The sequence below is a fragment of the Colletes gigas genome, unplaced genomic scaffold (assembly GCF_013123115.1).
Source record: "Colletes gigas isolate AHSC1104 unplaced genomic scaffold, ASM1312311v1 Colletes_gigas_Sc00009, whole genome shotgun sequence".
Taxonomy (NCBI): domain Eukaryota; kingdom Metazoa; phylum Arthropoda; class Insecta; order Hymenoptera; family Colletidae; genus Colletes; species Colletes gigas.
The window spans coordinates 6654474-6670599 of record NW_025106638.1 but is presented as its reverse complement, the minus strand read 5'-3'; the positions used below and the strand labels follow the sequence as shown (position 1 = coordinate 6670599).

At 32.4% G+C, this 16126-nt stretch overlaps 5 protein-coding genes across 9 annotated transcripts; 3 read left to right on the top strand and 2 right to left on the bottom strand.

Annotated features, from left to right (window-relative positions):
* The first annotated feature begins 1441 nt into the window (after nt 1-1441).
* LOC122397452 (thyroid receptor-interacting protein 11-like) lies at nt 1442-3853 on the top strand. Its single transcript, XM_043396603.1, has 5 exons — nt 1442-1558; nt 2667-2767; nt 2867-3080; nt 3141-3368; nt 3437-3853. Exons 1-5 carry the CDS (start codon nt 1442-1444, stop codon nt 3851-3853), a joined length of 1077 nt encoding a protein of 358 aa, XP_043252538.1.
* LOC122397237 lies at nt 1669-2944 on the top strand. The gene is made up of 2 exons (XM_043396273.1): nt 1669-1835; nt 1908-2944. Exons 1-2 carry the CDS (start codon nt 1722-1724, stop codon nt 2340-2342), a joined length of 549 nt encoding a protein of 182 aa, XP_043252208.1. The 5' UTR covers nt 1669-1721; the 3' UTR covers nt 2343-2944.
* A 110-nt stretch (nt 3854-3963) lies between the features above and the next one.
* On the bottom strand, nt 3964-4806 carry LOC122397238 (COA8 family protein CG14806, mitochondrial). The gene is made up of 3 exons (XM_043396274.1): nt 4634-4806; nt 4385-4570; nt 3964-4307 (listed from the first exon to the last, which is right to left on the bottom strand). Exons 1-3 carry the CDS (start codon nt 4697-4699, stop codon nt 4107-4109), a joined length of 453 nt encoding a protein of 150 aa, XP_043252209.1. The 5' UTR covers nt 4700-4806; the 3' UTR covers nt 3964-4106.
* Nucleotides 4807-5767: 961 nt separating this feature from the next.
* Nucleotides 5768-11405, bottom strand: LOC122397104 (transmembrane GTPase Marf). Of its 5 annotated transcripts, none has more exons than XM_043395977.1 (13): nt 11172-11405; nt 10604-10685; nt 9767-10052; nt 9561-9687; nt 9098-9491; nt 8891-8998; nt 8089-8242; nt 7877-8015; nt 7488-7801; nt 7131-7426; nt 6889-7056; nt 6623-6819; nt 5768-6562 (listed from the first exon to the last, which is right to left on the bottom strand). In XM_043395977.1, exons 3-13 carry the CDS (start codon nt 9942-9944, stop codon nt 6358-6360), a joined length of 2280 nt encoding a protein of 759 aa, XP_043251912.1. In that variant the 5' UTR covers nt 9945-10052; nt 10604-10685; nt 11172-11405; the 3' UTR covers nt 5768-6357. The 5 variants fall into 5 exon arrangements, with proteins under 5 accessions (XP_043251912.1, XP_043251914.1, XP_043251913.1 ...); XM_043395979.1 differs by lacking the exon at nt 11172-11405 and adding an exon at nt 10855-10900; XM_043395978.1 differs by lacking the exon at nt 10604-10685.
* A 693-nt stretch (nt 11406-12098) lies between these two features.
* Nucleotides 12099-15370, top strand: LOC122397174 (28S rRNA (cytosine-C(5))-methyltransferase). The gene is made up of 6 exons (XM_043396135.1): nt 12099-12348; nt 12626-12887; nt 13776-14032; nt 14111-14226; nt 14300-14472; nt 14545-15370. Exons 1-6 carry the CDS (start codon nt 12223-12225, stop codon nt 15270-15272), a joined length of 1662 nt encoding a protein of 553 aa, XP_043252070.1. The 5' UTR covers nt 12099-12222; the 3' UTR covers nt 15273-15370.
* The last annotated feature ends 756 nt before the right edge of the window (nt 15371-16126 follow it).

Sequence of the window (16126 nt, the reverse complement as noted above, 5' to 3'; positions counted from 1 at the left end):
AGTTTATAGTGTATCTAGATCGAATTACACACATTAAAGTACACACATAAATAGAAATATTTTATTTAAAATGACACTCGTTCGACGTCTATGGATAAGTTGATTTTATACGAATAATATAACTTGTAGACATTTCTAACATATATGGATAAAAAAATAGAAATTTTCTCGAATTTGCCAGAAATTTTTGGAATTCCGGCGAGGAGCTAATGATGCGTTTTTGTATGGACATTTTGTTTAATCCAAATTTACCATCTTTTCTATAATTATCACAAGATACTAGATCATTTTTCGTGTATTCTGAATCCTCGACACCTGAATATTTTGTCAATAAGTTACAAGTATATTTTAGTTGCTGATTATAGAAATAACAATACAGTTCATAGTTATTGAACAGCAACATTGTATAATTACTAAAAATCATTTCACTTTGTTCAATATTTCCCTTCAAACCAGAATTTTTTTCTTCCCCTTCATAATTAAACTTTCTCTGCAAATGCTCTGATTTTATTTTGTATTTTGCAATCAATTCGGATTGGAATGTACAGTGATTGCTTTTGTTTATTATCATTCTATCAAAAACATAATCTGTATAACTGCTTGCAATAGCTTTCAAATACATACCAGTTGAATAGACATTGTGTATTCTGTGGAAAGTCATATAAATTAAAATACAGGAACTTTGAACAAAGCAGATTCTTACTTACATATTATTCCATATTTTTATGCATTTTTTTATATGCTCGCGTATGCATACAATAAGTATCATACAGCACACAAACACAAGGGCATAAATATGTTTAAGCATAGCTTTTACTGTCAGCATCGTTTTGCATAAAGTACAATTTCTTGCTGTAATGTGTAAAACATTTTCCATTGTTTTTGTTCTTGTCGCAATGTTATACGCAATTTCAGAACTCCAATTTTGTTGATAAAATAATGTAGCTAAATAAAATGCATAAATTATATGCATATATTTTATAATTCTATACATGGAATTTACCTTTTTGTACCAAAATATTCGAGTCATACATATTACTCGTACACAAAGCCATCCATAATCCGAATCCCCAAAGAAACAAAATATTCCACGATATATAACGCGATCTTTTTCGCCTAAATAATTTTATGTACTGACTAAGCATTGCACGAGCAATATTATTTAAAAATGTCTATCTTTCTCATTGGTAAATAATTATTTATCAACATTTTTTCGAACGAGAATCACAAATATTCGGTCAAAATAAATTTTGCGATGATAGGTCAATGACAAATCGAAATGTTACATGAAAAAAAAAGACAATCTACGATGGTCATTACAGCAACAATTTCATGTATGTTTCGTTGCATCATTTATTAAATGTTAGTAGTTTAAAATTCAAAACAAGGACATAAATTAGTATTATGACAAACGTCTTAAGTATACTGAATAGAATTTGGAATGTGCAGTATCTCAACAAGACTCGATACTTTGAATCGGCAGCTTATGATTATTTCAAAATTACAAAATATGGATAAGGAATTTGATGTACATCCACATATGACTCATTGCAAGAAGGTGAATATAATAAATCATACGTTATTGATTCATGAAAAAGAAAGTACGTAATGTGTGAAAAATAATATTTTTTTTTTGCAGTGTAACATGCAGAATTTTAATAAGCTTTGTCATTGTGCATATCACATTTCGTCTTTAAAAGAACAGTGTGATAGACTGAACTATGTCGAAGAATGTATTTCGTGCGATAATGCTAGAAGAAATGTGCCGTGCAATGCAAGAACGTGCAAAATGCATAAAAAATTCGTTGTTTGTAGAAATTCTCGATTTAACGGAGGTGCCTCGATATTATCGGCTTATTTAACAAATATAATGAATGTAACTAATACAAAATTTTCGTTTAGTTCAGACAGATTCAATGGATGATGAGCAAGCATTAAAAACTGGTAATGTTCGTATGAAAGGCGATAAAATTAGGCAAGATCCTCTACCGACTAAAGAGAAACAAAAATCTGATCAAACGAACTCAAGTTTACACCTACTTAAACCTTACACTAAAGATAAGAAAATGGATACATTTGAAGAGAAGAATGAACAAACTATTCCTACAAAAGATAATTTTCACATTGAATTAAGTACAAATACTTCTAACATAAATAATGCACAACTCGAAGCAACAGCAAAAGGAGGAAAAGTTCAAACTGTAGTAGATCAAAATGTTATGCAAGAAATGAACGAATTAAAAGAGGTTTACAGCACACAAGATATTCCTATCAAGGACAAGAAAATGTTTGAAAGAATTCAAAAGGTTTTACAGGAACGGAAATATTTTTCTTATACTTAAATTACATTCACATAATACATAATTTGCAGGATCTTTTAAACGAAAGAAAACGCACAGAAGAACTTGAAAAGAAATTAGAATCTTTAACTTGCAGCATAAATTGTCTAAAAGAAAACAGCGAGCAAAAAGCAGCTTGTTTAAAAGGTGCGTTAGAAATGGCTGAGGAACAAACTAAATTTGCAATGGATTTGGTGAAACGATCAAAAGATCAAACAGATATAATTGAAACAGATAGAAATGAGCTATTAAGCGAAATCACGAAATTACAAGTATGTATACGAGAAGAAGCAATTTTCATTAATATAAGAATAATTATTATTTCAGCAACAGATAGTCGAAGCTACACACGCGAATACAACGTTGACGCAAGAGCGAGATACTTTAAAAAATAGATTGGAATCCTTGACAGAAGATGAATCTAAAAGGTAATTTTTTTAATTCTTATTTAATCGTCTGTCCTTATATCTTCAAAGTATAATCTAAAAATCGCTTCAGATATTAAAAACATGCTTCAATCGTACAAGGTGCGAAGAAGTTGAGCAAGAAGTAAATAGAATGAAATGTGCAGTAAAAGTAAAAGAAAATGCTTTAAACGAGGTAAAGGCAAAATTCATGGATATGATCATGGAACTTATGAATGTGATTAAGATACAAAAAAGAAGGATAAGCGAAGTAACGGATATATGTAATAATCAACAACATGTAATATATGAGAAAGACGAGCAATTATCTCAAAAAGTAAAGTATTAAATAACAAAATAAAAACAGACTTAAAATTAATATGCAACGCATCTGCAGATTACAGAATTATTAGAAGTACAAAATATGTTGTTGTCAAGTAATAGCACCTGTAAAGAAATGGAAGAGCAAGTAGAACATTTAAGACAGTGCTTGTGTGAAGAAACAAGTGCTTGTGATTGTTTGAAGCAGGAATTAGAAGTGTTTAAAGAAAATCATTTATCCAAGATGAGAATAAAAGAAAAGATCGTAGATGAGCAAAACAAAACTATTTCAAGACAAAGAAAGGTAACGTGTTTATTTTGAGTTTAAATCAAACTATCAAAGAGCAGCAAATGAACATCTATTTTTGTTAGTTATTGCATGATAGCGAAAAAATGGTCCAACAAGTGGCTTCCGAATTTGATCAACTTAAGGCAGAATTGTGCGAAGAAAAGCAGAAAAATAAATTTCTGCAAATAAAACTGGACAAGACCGATAATGAATTAAGCAATGCTTATTTGTTGGAATGTAAAAAGTGTAGAATTTTGAAATCTAAAATAGATTGTTTAAAGACAGAAAAACAAAGAGCTCTAACAATTGCGAAATTTGCTTACCAAAAATTAAATCAATCCATGAAAGAATATCAGAAGCAGCTCTTTTGTAAAGAGGAACAGTACAGACGCATGACATTAATAGTCGACAAAAAAGAAAAGGAGATAAGATGTTTAAAGACACAAATATATCAAAATAGTTTAAAACCTATTAAGGAAATGAACAGTTGTACTCTATAACATCTGTACTATGAAATTTAATTATAGTAATTGTTTATGTTCACAAAATGTGTTACAACAAAGATTTAAGAAATTCGAATTTGGTGGAATTATGTCAATGAATACGTATATAACAATAAGTATTGTATATTATAATATGAATTATCTACTATGGACTTTACAGAAAACACATTATACATACAGATTTACATTGTAAATACAATTATATTCAAGAAACTTAAATACAATCTTTCAACAACCACTGGTATGTAAATTACTTAAATCTCAATGTAGCTACTCTTACCTTAAATTCGAGAATCAGTAACTTAATGTTTTTCTTGTACCACATAATGTTATAATCAAAGTGACTTTTCCAGTTTTTGTCCAAAAAATATTTGTAAAATACAGACATGTCATCCGCAGTGAACGACGTCTTTCCGCGCGATTTCATAAGCTCTTGAAAATGCTTGCGTTCCTGCGGCACATTCGAAATTCTAAAATTTCCAACCTTGTTTTTTTATAACAACATTACGTAAAAACTACGAGCCATACCTCTATAAAGCTGGTATTGTGTTTCGTCCAAAAATTTTGATTCCATAATTGAGTATCCTCCCTGGCTTTTCTGTACTCCTCTTCGAAGTGAGACTCGTTTTTGCGCCTCGCAAACTTTATTGGTCTTAAATTTGAAATCGGATCGGGTGGTCCGATTGTATCAGTTTTTAGGTTAGAAGATGTTTTCTAAAAATTCGGGATGTACGCGTGATCGACGAAACTTCTCGACTTAATAAATGAACGACTTACTGTGCTGAACGACCGAATTACATTGTTCCAAAGCTTCAATCGCGTGTAAGTACATGCCCGAGCCATTTCGTAAACATTCACATGTTTCAAAAGATCATACGTTCTAATTAGATCCCATGATTTTGATCGTGTAACTATATGTTACTCTGTGTATCGAAGAGTAGTGTTGGGCATAGCATAGGTCATGTGATGTGGATTTATTCAATATTCACGAGTAACGAATAAACTAGTTCAATTTGTAAATAAACAATAAATCAAAATTATTCGTTATTTCTTTTTTCTTATTCAAAGTTTGCAAATAAAAAGAAAGTTTATACACAGGGTGTTCGGCCACCCCTGGGAAAAATTTTAATGGGAGATTCTAGAGGCCAAAGTAAGACGAAAATCAAGAATATCAATTTGTCGGTGGAGGCTTCGTTAAAAGTTATTAAAAAATTTCGAATCATTCACGGAAAAATTATTTTCGGTTGCGGGGGTTAATTACAATCATTTTTGGTGAATAGATTTACCCCCGAAATCCTACTCACTTTTGAGAAAAAAATTCGATTAGGTGCTGACATTTTTCGGCGAAATTTAAAAGTTTCAAATCATACTGGAAAAATTATTTTTTACTACTGGAGTCAATTACAATAATTTTTGGTGAATATACATACCCTCGAAATCCTAACCATTTTCGAGAAAAAAATTCTTTACCAAAATTTACTGTGTGGCTGGAAATCTTCCAACTTTTTAACGAAGCCTTATTCAACAAATTAGTATCCTTGGTTTTCGTTTTATTTTATTAAATTTTTCCCAGGAGTGGCCGAACACCCTGTATACACAGCAGTAATCATAGAAATTTTACATAATCATTTGTGTTATTGAGCACTGAAGGTTGCATTTATAACGAAAAAAACATAATTTATTATGATGAATCCAGAAGTAATTCAAAATAAACGTACTGACTAATTTTGTAAATGGTATAGACATTAAATAATCTAGTGAATTTTTGGGGATTATTCCTTATCAATACTTTTGATTATCTTACATTGAGACAATGATTTCTTTAATTTAAACTAGTTACATTTTGCGAATGAAATATTTACAAACGCGATTCTTACTTAACAAACAACCGTTTATTAATATAGTAACATAAGCTCTTTTATAAATACAATCTAATAAATCTAATAGTTGCAGTATTTCATTCACTATATAAATAACAATTATGTATCTCTGTTAATAGATTTGGATACAAATGGATTATTCGTACATTTGTTATCCGATGTTTCTATTTAAATGTTCATGGCTTAGTTTCAAAAAGAATACTCTTTCTTTCTCTCTCCCTATCTGTAATATAATTCGCTTCAGAATAGATCTTTAAAAACAAAAAATTAATTCAAAAATTCTTTAACAGTCTAGTATTGTAAGACACAATAAGAAATAGATCATTGGTTCGTATCATGACAAATTCATAACAAATTCAAAACGACAAATTTTGTCAAAGTTCTGGTTGCCTGCATTAAGACTAGAGATTTTTTTTTGTAAAAACATTCCCTCTGTTCGCAGAAATAGTTTAGGAAAATACGTCCAGACATGCATTTGGTATTTCATTATTGGTATACGGTATTATGAGTTAGCTTTAACTATCATAACATGCACGGTCATGTTTTCCAAAACATTTAAAGATTCTCTTAACGTTTCATATGGTTCGCGTTACTTTTTAAATATGACATAAGATTCGATACTTAGTTTAATGACTTTAAATATGCCGCGTCGAACAGATCGAGCTCGTTCGTTAAATAGTTTGCCTTATTTCGTAATACTTTAGCGCTACTAGTTGCTTCCTCGAGTATTCGTATTGTATTTGCAATGTGTTTTAGGTCGGTATCCATTTCAGTTGTTGTTTCGTCCACTAAATGGCACAGACGTGCAAAGGTACTCGATAGCTCTCTGTAATCGAACAAAAATTACGCTACAATCGATTCTATAGTAGTAAAAAATTAGACTTACTGTTGTACTTGATGACTACAATTCGCAGACGTGAGATCTACAATTAATTTCAATTTCTTCGTCGCGTGAGATACGTATTGACGTTTGAATTCACGTTCCTTAGCTTTATTAGTCCACGTTAATCGCTCGTAAAGATACAAAGCACCATATATGGCACCGGTTGCAGCTATAAGTCTCCAACCGATTGTTTTCAACATCTATAATAAGAAATTCTCAATAGAGAAAAGCTGTTCGGTGTTTAGAGACATTTCACGAGGTATACTTACGAAACCAGCAACTATGAGACCTCCCATTGTACCCTGAGACGTTATAGACGCTATTGCAATTTTAGAAGCTAATGACCAATCGTCTGATCTCGGTGGAAAATTTGGGGTACCAGACACGAATTTTATAGAATCAACGCTTTCCGTGGGAGACATTATAGCAGGCGGTATCTGCGAATACGAAAATTAAATAATAGCTTTGCCATTATACGAACGCTTTGTATCGCTTGATAAATTTTACTTACATCTTGTGGATAATTAGCGATGGCTAATTTGTTATTTTGTCTTCCTGCAAACCTGTTAATTATAGCCGTAATACCCCAAGAGAATCGAAACTCTAAATCTTCATGGAAATCCGCACACAAATTGTCACAATTCAATCTATAGAAAATCTCGAACGGTTCCCTTCTTGGTAAAATGTTCAATGACACTTGTCTTTTATTTTCTGGCAATAAGGTTGCCATTCTTTCCGTCATGTCTCTTTGTGAATTTTCTATATTCATCGCCAATGCGGTACTGAGTCTTGCTCTCAAGTTAGAACCTGCACGATCGCATAATTATTATTTATTATACGGAAAATAAATGCGCAACAACATAATTACCTAAGCCGTTTTCGACGTGCGTGTGAAGTTCCCGCTTATATACATTTAGAACTAATGGATCGGTATGAAATGGAACACTGAACTCATCAATCAGTACAGATAGTCTATGAATTTCTTCGCTCAGAGCCTTAGATACTCTCTGTTCTACATCCTCCACCATGTGGTGTATTTTATTCTTCATTTCTTGGGTCAATAACATTAATTGTTGTTCCGTGAAATTTAATTTGTCATGGACATCCCTTTTAACACGTACTTGCTCTTTTTTCATGTTTTGCGTTCTGTCTAATATTTCGTCTAACGTTTGTCGAATTTCTCTAAAAAGATCGTTCTTTTTTACATATCAGAAAGCAAACTTTTAAACGAAATCGAACAAACGGTAGATTTCTTACGTGGAAATGTGTTTCCCACGTTGTGAATGCTGTTCGAATTTCGTTTTCACAGCAGACTTTGAGATACATTCCTCAAATTTTCGTTCGAAATCTTGAAATTCGAAGTAACGATTTTGAAATCCTTCTGCTAGCGCACCATCTGCGATAAAGTTACAAATATGTTAAGTAATGCTCATACTTTTACGTATAACATTTGCTAAAATTTATTTTACTATGAGCAGGCTGGCCACGTTGTTCTTGCATTCGAGCTTGGAGTGTCTCTTTCGCCGAAATAAAGAAAACGCGTTCCTCGGCGTCCTTCGGAGTGTAAACTTTCAATTCTCTTGCTAAGAAATCGACGGCGCGATCTTGATGCTGTGCCCTTACCTATGCAGATGTTAAGTGTAAATAAATACAACTTACTATTAGCTCGCGAAACAATTCAAGAAGCAAAGAAGCACATTGTGAGTCTTCTTAATATTAAAAGCAGATCAGTTTCAAATATGATTTTGATATTAATTAATGTCTTTTCATGCTATAAAATTTGTGCACAATATAAATTGCATAGTGACATCGTCGGTTCCATGTACAATGATGACGAAGTATAAATAATAAAAGAACTTGATTAAAAATCATAGATGATAATGTTTACAAAACGGAGTAACTTACCTCCTTTTGCTCTTTGACCAGCTAAGAGATAAATGGGGTATTACGTAAATTATTTAAGTAAAGCTGCCACTGCATACAGCTTATGTATCAATGTATCTATATTTCACAAATATTTTTTTTCGAGCATGCTAATGCGTAGTGAATTAAATTATTTAGATACGAAAACATTTCGTGGTAAAGACCTTAATATGTAGTACCAGCTTTAATAATAATAAAGAACTTTACCTTGTAAGAAATTTGCTTTAATATTAAGAAATTACTTTCAAGAATACTTTTTCAATCAATATAAATGTATCATAATGCGATCTATTAAGCACTAGAGAGATTTGCATTTATGTAATATATACGACTTTGTAAAATACCTACCTGCTCGAAGAATTCTGGTTCTGAAGCAGAAGCGTCCCATCGATTATTGAGAATAAAAATATTAGGTTTGGATAATTTCGTAGACACTTTATGGAAAAAATTTTTTTCCTGTAATTACAGTATTATTTATATCTATTATTCTTACATATAAACATAGCTTATGGACAGCGGAAAAAACCACTGTCTCGGACAATTAGTAACACTTACGGTAACCATTAAAGTAGATTCAGCATTGGCTACTAAAACAAACACATCTGCGTCCAAACAGTGTTTGTCAATCCAGTCATCTAGGTTGGGTGTTACGTCCACTCCAGGACTGTCGACAAATACTACATCATCTCGTAATAATAAACATTTTTCTTTCGGCCAAAATATTCTTACTAAGTGACTTTCACATAATTTTTCTTTGCAAAGAGCATGACCTAATTGACCAACTGATTGAACAGGTTGTTTTTCAGTAGATCCTTCGGTGATGAGGTACGCCTCTCCATTATCTGATCCTTCAACTTGTAAAAAACAATTTGTCGTATGGCCTATGCCACTCGGCAAAATCTTATCGTGTAACATTGCATTGATAACTGTACTCTTTCCGTTGCTAGTCCTGGAACACATACATTTAATTGGATTAATTTACATATCAACGCTGCTCGATGCTATTATAATTACATACCTTCCAAAAAACGCAACTTTCATGTGATCCCGCTTAAGCACATCCCTAATCGCCCGAACTTTATCAACATAGCTTGCGATTTTCTGCGCTTCTTCAATCGTAACTATATCGCGTTCAATTTGTAACGCTATAAAAGAAATTTTAGCTATAATCTAAAACTGTGTGCTACAATTTTCGTAACGGATGTAAATAACAAAATTACTTACATTTCATAAATCCCACAGTATCCTGCACATAGTCGTCTATTTCCACAAAGATGTCGTTGATCTTCTTCTTGGCTTTAACGAAAATCTGAAGGGGAGAATTATCGGATCTTATATCTGTTGATCTCAAGTGGCTGTCTCCTCCAATCATGGACATTGTACGATTGATGTAGGCAGCCATACTTCCTTATATGCTTATTACGTATACGATGTGTTTGGCAAAGTAAGAAAAAATACAGTGCAATACTTTAGATGGGACGTTGATGCAGTGCACAGCATGCAGGACCAACTGAAATCATAAAAAAGCAACAGTTAAACATTTTCTAATCACAACTTCAAACTACAAGGTTTAGTGTATAATTCTTCTTTTATGTACAAACAAATATAATCACAGGATGTTTAACAAATATAAACAAAAACACATATATTAAGCAACATTGTAACGCCTTAAATTTCTTTGTACAATTATAAAAATTAAATATAAAAGAAAACAATATCATATAATAAACAACTTTCAATGTATTAACCCTTTGATTATGAACATGTATAGGTGCTCGTTCGATCGTGTGCAGTACAAGCTTATACATTCAACGTGCGAAGGATTCTATTCCTGGTTGTTCACAATTGAAAGGTTTAATAATTGAATGTATTTGTATATAATACATTAAACTATTGGAATACTACATATTTTGTTTTTTAAACTCCATGGCTCCAATCAAAACGAAAGTCAATATATACATTTAAAACTTTTAGGGGTTGTTCCATATGTATGTGATTAATTATATAGAATCTATCACACATAGTAAGCAATATGTAACAATTATGACAATGAGATAAAACCTTCTTGTCTTTAGTCATTGAAGTGTCCTTTGGTGCAATATAAATGAGACGTATCTTTGAATGCTTCTTTAGTCCAAATTTTCTAAAACAATTTATTACAATATCAATATCGAATATCTCCGTATTATTTCTAAATCTAACATAAAATTGGACTGATGTAATTTGTAACGCGTGTAGAAAAGAATTTACATTACATAAACTTCGATTAAATCATATGTACATTATATTATAGTTTGTATTTTTTTACCAACCGAATCACTTAACTTATATCACTTATACGAATCGTGATATTTATAAATTCTGACAAATTGGTGCGTACGTTCCATACAACGCGATTGCAACAGAATATTTTGCGCCTTTACATCTAATTTCTACAATTAGAACATGCGACGTCTTACGCATTAATCAAGCAACGGATATCGTTTATTTTTTATTCATATACGCGTACACGAGAAAAAGAAAATTTACGTAGTTGAAAAATTAAAAATATACTTTGGACCATTCGTCCGAAATGTAACCTGTGCAACACCTCGAAATTTCGTCTAGTCTATAAATTTTGGAATCTTACCAAATAATCACAGTTTCTGTAGTATCATATTTCGAATCGAATGTGGACTTAATTACGTATTAAAAATCTATAACATTTCGCAACTACAAAATATCTAATGCACTAATAATTAGATCGAAGTACACTAAAATAAGTTCATATGTGAACTGTTTCGAAGTGGTAGCAAACATGTGACACACGACGAACGAGGGTCATTTTCATGTATCGGAGTAGCTTTCGTCGTTTTATTTACACATAATACTTTGATTTGAACGGAGTATATGTACAGTTACAAAATTTAAAATACCTCTGAAATGATGAAAAAATTTATTTTTATACATTACTATTTCCAGGAAAATAATGATCCCACGCATGCATCATAGTTCGACTATTGTTACTATACGATACCTTAAAATAATTGAAAACATCTCCCCAGTCACCAGATCTTAATCTTATCATTCTTATCCAATTGAGAATGGAGAAAAATAAAATTGAGACCAAGTTACGAGTAATCATAATTTTTAAATAAAATTAAAAGAAGATTGCAACAATATTTCATCTTCTTTCGTTAAAATTCAGTCTATGCCACGACGCTTACAAGTCGTTATTGGTGCAAAAGGTTGTGCCACGAAGTATATAAAAGTTAAATTAATAATCATAACTTTGTAAATAGATTTATTAATCCACGTGTACGCTCAATTTTGTAATACTAAAATAAATGTATTATTGTATTTTTTGTTAAATCAAAAAGAATAGTTGATTTCACTTAAAAGTATTTTTGCAAATTATTTGTTAATATGTCCAAATAAAATATCTGTTGTCTTTTCACTCTTAAATATGTGTGTAAACATTCATTTTTCCGCTATTTTTCATTATCAACATAGGTGTATTTTACGAATGACTGATAAGCTGAATAATTTTTGGCGCATCTACCAACAATATGGCGGATGTATGACGTTATTCGACTTGATCTCATGAGGCATAATCCGGCGTGACACACAGTGATCGATACTTTACTCAGTGATTAACATCAATTTTCATATTTTGAAGTATTTTTCATTGATGCAGTAACATGCATGGCGGATTCATACATTCTGTTAAAGTCCCGAGACTTTATAAATTTTCTGCTAAGGTCGTTCGAGATATCCGCGAAAAAGGTGGCAGTCTCAAATCGTTAATTTACGAAAAAAAACATCCTGTAAGTTGATCTATTATGGTGAAAAGTAAAATGACACGATCAAACATTAGAATAAATGTATGCGATATTTAAGCATTCGTAATGCGTTGAATAATTCGATGGTCTTTTAGTTTTATGGCTATTTTGAGTTCACAGTAATCACATGGTTTTCATGGGTTTTTTTTCTCAAATTATGTTAAAAGTATACATCCTGTTATATTTCCATTATAATTGAATCACGTTCGATTAAAATCATTAAAACTTAAACTTAACATTTTCAATTTTCGTTTCAATGTAGAATGTGTCTGGGATGTACGCCTTGTGCCTCAACACATTAAACAAAGAGGAGCAATTAAATTTTCTTTTAACTGAAACCGGTATATTAACGAAAGAGCCACGTTTGGATCCATGGTTAACAAAAGTTCTTATAACCGAATTGCTCTGGGGAAAAAAAGCCTTGAAAACCGATTGCAAACCTGCTCAAACCATACTTGCGTATCAGAAACAACTACAGCAAGCATTGTTCAAATCAGAAGCATTACCGTCATCTAACACAACAGGTAAAATAAGTTTCGTTTAATTACCAATAAATACGTATTATTTTTACAGAAATGGACCATTCCTGTATGGGGAAATTAATAATCCGATTGAGCCACGCAATTTGAGATATTTTAAATTATTTTTTCTGTAAGGGATATCGCGCATCCAGATTGATGGTTTTAATCATCCGCAACAACCGAATACTTACTAGCCGGCAAACTAGAATTAAAAAATTTCTGTCTTACGTAAATAAAAATCGGCAAAAGTCAAACGAGAAAGAAACTTCTCACGATCAGAGTAAAGAAATACCAGTCATGAATCTTGTAAGAGTGCTAGGAACATTGTTCCTGTATAGCATCGCTATGTTTACACTGCCGTTCGCTGTATTTTTTGGGGTAGAGCATGTTATGAAGGCAGAGTTCAATGCAGATAGGTTCGTGACGAATTGCATTTCCGTGTTTGCTGCAGTAGTCACAGTAAACTTAATAATAGCTTGTTATGTTTATCAGGCACTTTATGAACCTGATAATGCTTCAGAGATTAGTGAAATTGCAGATCAGCCTTCTAAAAAAAGTCTCAACAAGAAAGTTGATTAAACATAAACAATTATGAATGTAATAAAAATATATAATTATATTATATTTAAACTTTACGTATATTGGCATTTAGGATATGTTAATAACATATTGATATGTATAATAAGTATATAGTAGAATGTAATTTATATATTTGTATATTTTTTTACTATTATTACCGTGTTGCGAAATCGATAATATCAGTATTGAAAACAATAATTCAATATGTATCTAAAAATAAATAGATTAGCCAGAAAGCATGACTTTTACTTTATATCCATTAAAAAATTACGCACCTTCGCGTATCTGTTAAAGTTAGTCTCATTTTTTCAGTTCGAAAGCCAAGATACGTTCGTGTCAACACTTTATTGCTATCGGTAGAAAACGCAATATCTTGTTTTCAAGACGAGGGATGGTCACTTCTTCCAGAATGTCCGAATTATATGGCTCATCTTGCAGTCGTAAAAAATTTATCGAAGCCGAAGTTTATTCAAGATTTTCATATTCCTGAGTTATTTGTTTTCCCACCTGATACTAGTTTTTATAATCATTATGGATACCAAAATGGACAAATTATTTTACAAGACAAGGTAACATTTATCTTTCGTAGAAAGTTGTCGTTCTTGTTACGGTCTTGTGTTCATTTTCGTTTAACTTTTGTTTTTTAGGCCAGTTGCATTCCAACGCAATTGTTAAATCCAGTACCTGGGTCTGTAGTACTGGACATGTGTGCAGCTCCAGGGATGAAAACAACGCATTTAGCTACGCTTATGAAGAATAAAGGGTACGAATTCCGTAATTAATTATGATTTCTTTATAAATAGTACTTTAAATTTGACGAAACGCTATGTTTATAGGAAAATTTATGCGGTAGAGCTGATGGAACAGAGATACGAGACTTTGTGTGAACAAGTAAAAATAACAAACTCCACTTGCGTAGAAACTCGTAACGACGACTCGATGATTATCGAGGCGGATGATTATCCTGGCGTGGAATATATCCTAGTTGATCCAAGTTGTTCTGGCTCAGGTAAAATATTTGTCGTATTTATTAAAATACAAACAATTTAAAATGTAAAATAAATTAAATGTTTTACCGTAGGTATGTCGGAAAGACAGTTAGTTAAAGACGCAAAATGTTCGCCGCAGCGCCTCAAACAATTGCAAGCAGTTCAAGTATTTCTTTTGCGACATGCACTTCTAAATTTCCCAAACGTAAAAAGAGTTGTTTATAGTACATGCTCCATTTATCCAGAAGAAAACGAGCAAGTTATAGATGAAATTATCAATGACGTTAAAAATGCTTATAAACTCGTATCTATTAAGGACATGTTCGGTGAAAATTGGAAGAATTACAGTTCGAAGAATTATAAATGTTCGGACAAGTGTCTTTACGCTAACTTCGAAGCAGATATGTGCAACGGTTTTTTTGTCGCGATGTTCGAACGGGACTTTAATGTATCTTTGCCGGTGTACAACAGGCGCAACGGAAGTCATCTAATAAAGAAAGAACCGTCGGATGAGATGAAACAATTGGATACTGTAGACTCGAAAAAAGTAGGCGAAACACGGAAACGGAAGAAGCGTAAGAAAAAAAATACCGCGAATCAATTGCAAAACAATTCCACGGGAGAAAGTGTTTTAAACGAGTCCTCTAATTCGATTCAGTTCCTCGGCGAAGTTCAAACCAACGATAAAGAAAACAACGACGAACCGCCGTTAAAAAAACCAATAAAAAAACACGTTCGCAAGAATAAGAAACAATTAAACGAAGAACCGGAAAGAGCTAATCGAAAAGAAGTTAAAGTACAAAAAATGAAGAAGCAGTAAGAATCGAGGATCGCTAAAACAAGATCATTTTCGACGTTATGAAAAATGCATTGCAACTTTTTATATCGAATCAACAAAAGCAATGAATATATATCTTGTTATAAGTGTATTTTTAATTAATCCTTACTACCGCGGAATCTCTGCTTTGCCCTTTCATTTTTCCCTATTTCGTCGTTTCTTTGCGCGACACTCGACTATTTTTGCTATTGTTTCGGATAAGATCGGCACCTATTATCAGCGGTGTCGCACAACTTCCACGTTTTGACCACGACACGAAATCTCTAGCACGCACGGCATCAGAGGTCCAAGAGGGTTGTGTCCTTCGTGCGGGCTACGCGACGTAGGTCTGCAGGAACTTTTGCGTATCGTCTGAAATTTAAAAGAAAAACAGAAATGAGAACTATTCCTTGAACGTACCACTAATTTTATTTTATGGTCGATTGTACTATAGTTTTTGGATTTTACGTTTAGCAGAAGAAGCGTTGAAATATTAAGAGCGATTGCAACGAATTCGTGGTTGTGTTTAATTTGATATTACACAATTTTTCATGGGCTGGCGACACGGAAAGGTCTCGTTTCGAACATAAAAATCTGCGGACAAATATCATCGCGAGTGTTGGGCCGGAGGATATCGTTGAAACGTACCTGATAATCCTTATGATGTATGTACATGATGTTTCCTTGATGCGCGATGAAAAATATTCCTTTGCCACGTACCATGCTTATCTCGGTTCACAACGAAATGCATTCCGCATTAATGGTTCCACGCTTTGTCGCTCTGACGTACAAGGTCTTGGATATCTTTTGATAAACGCCGCCGGTGTTTCAGATCATAGCTGATAACCATGTCTTAT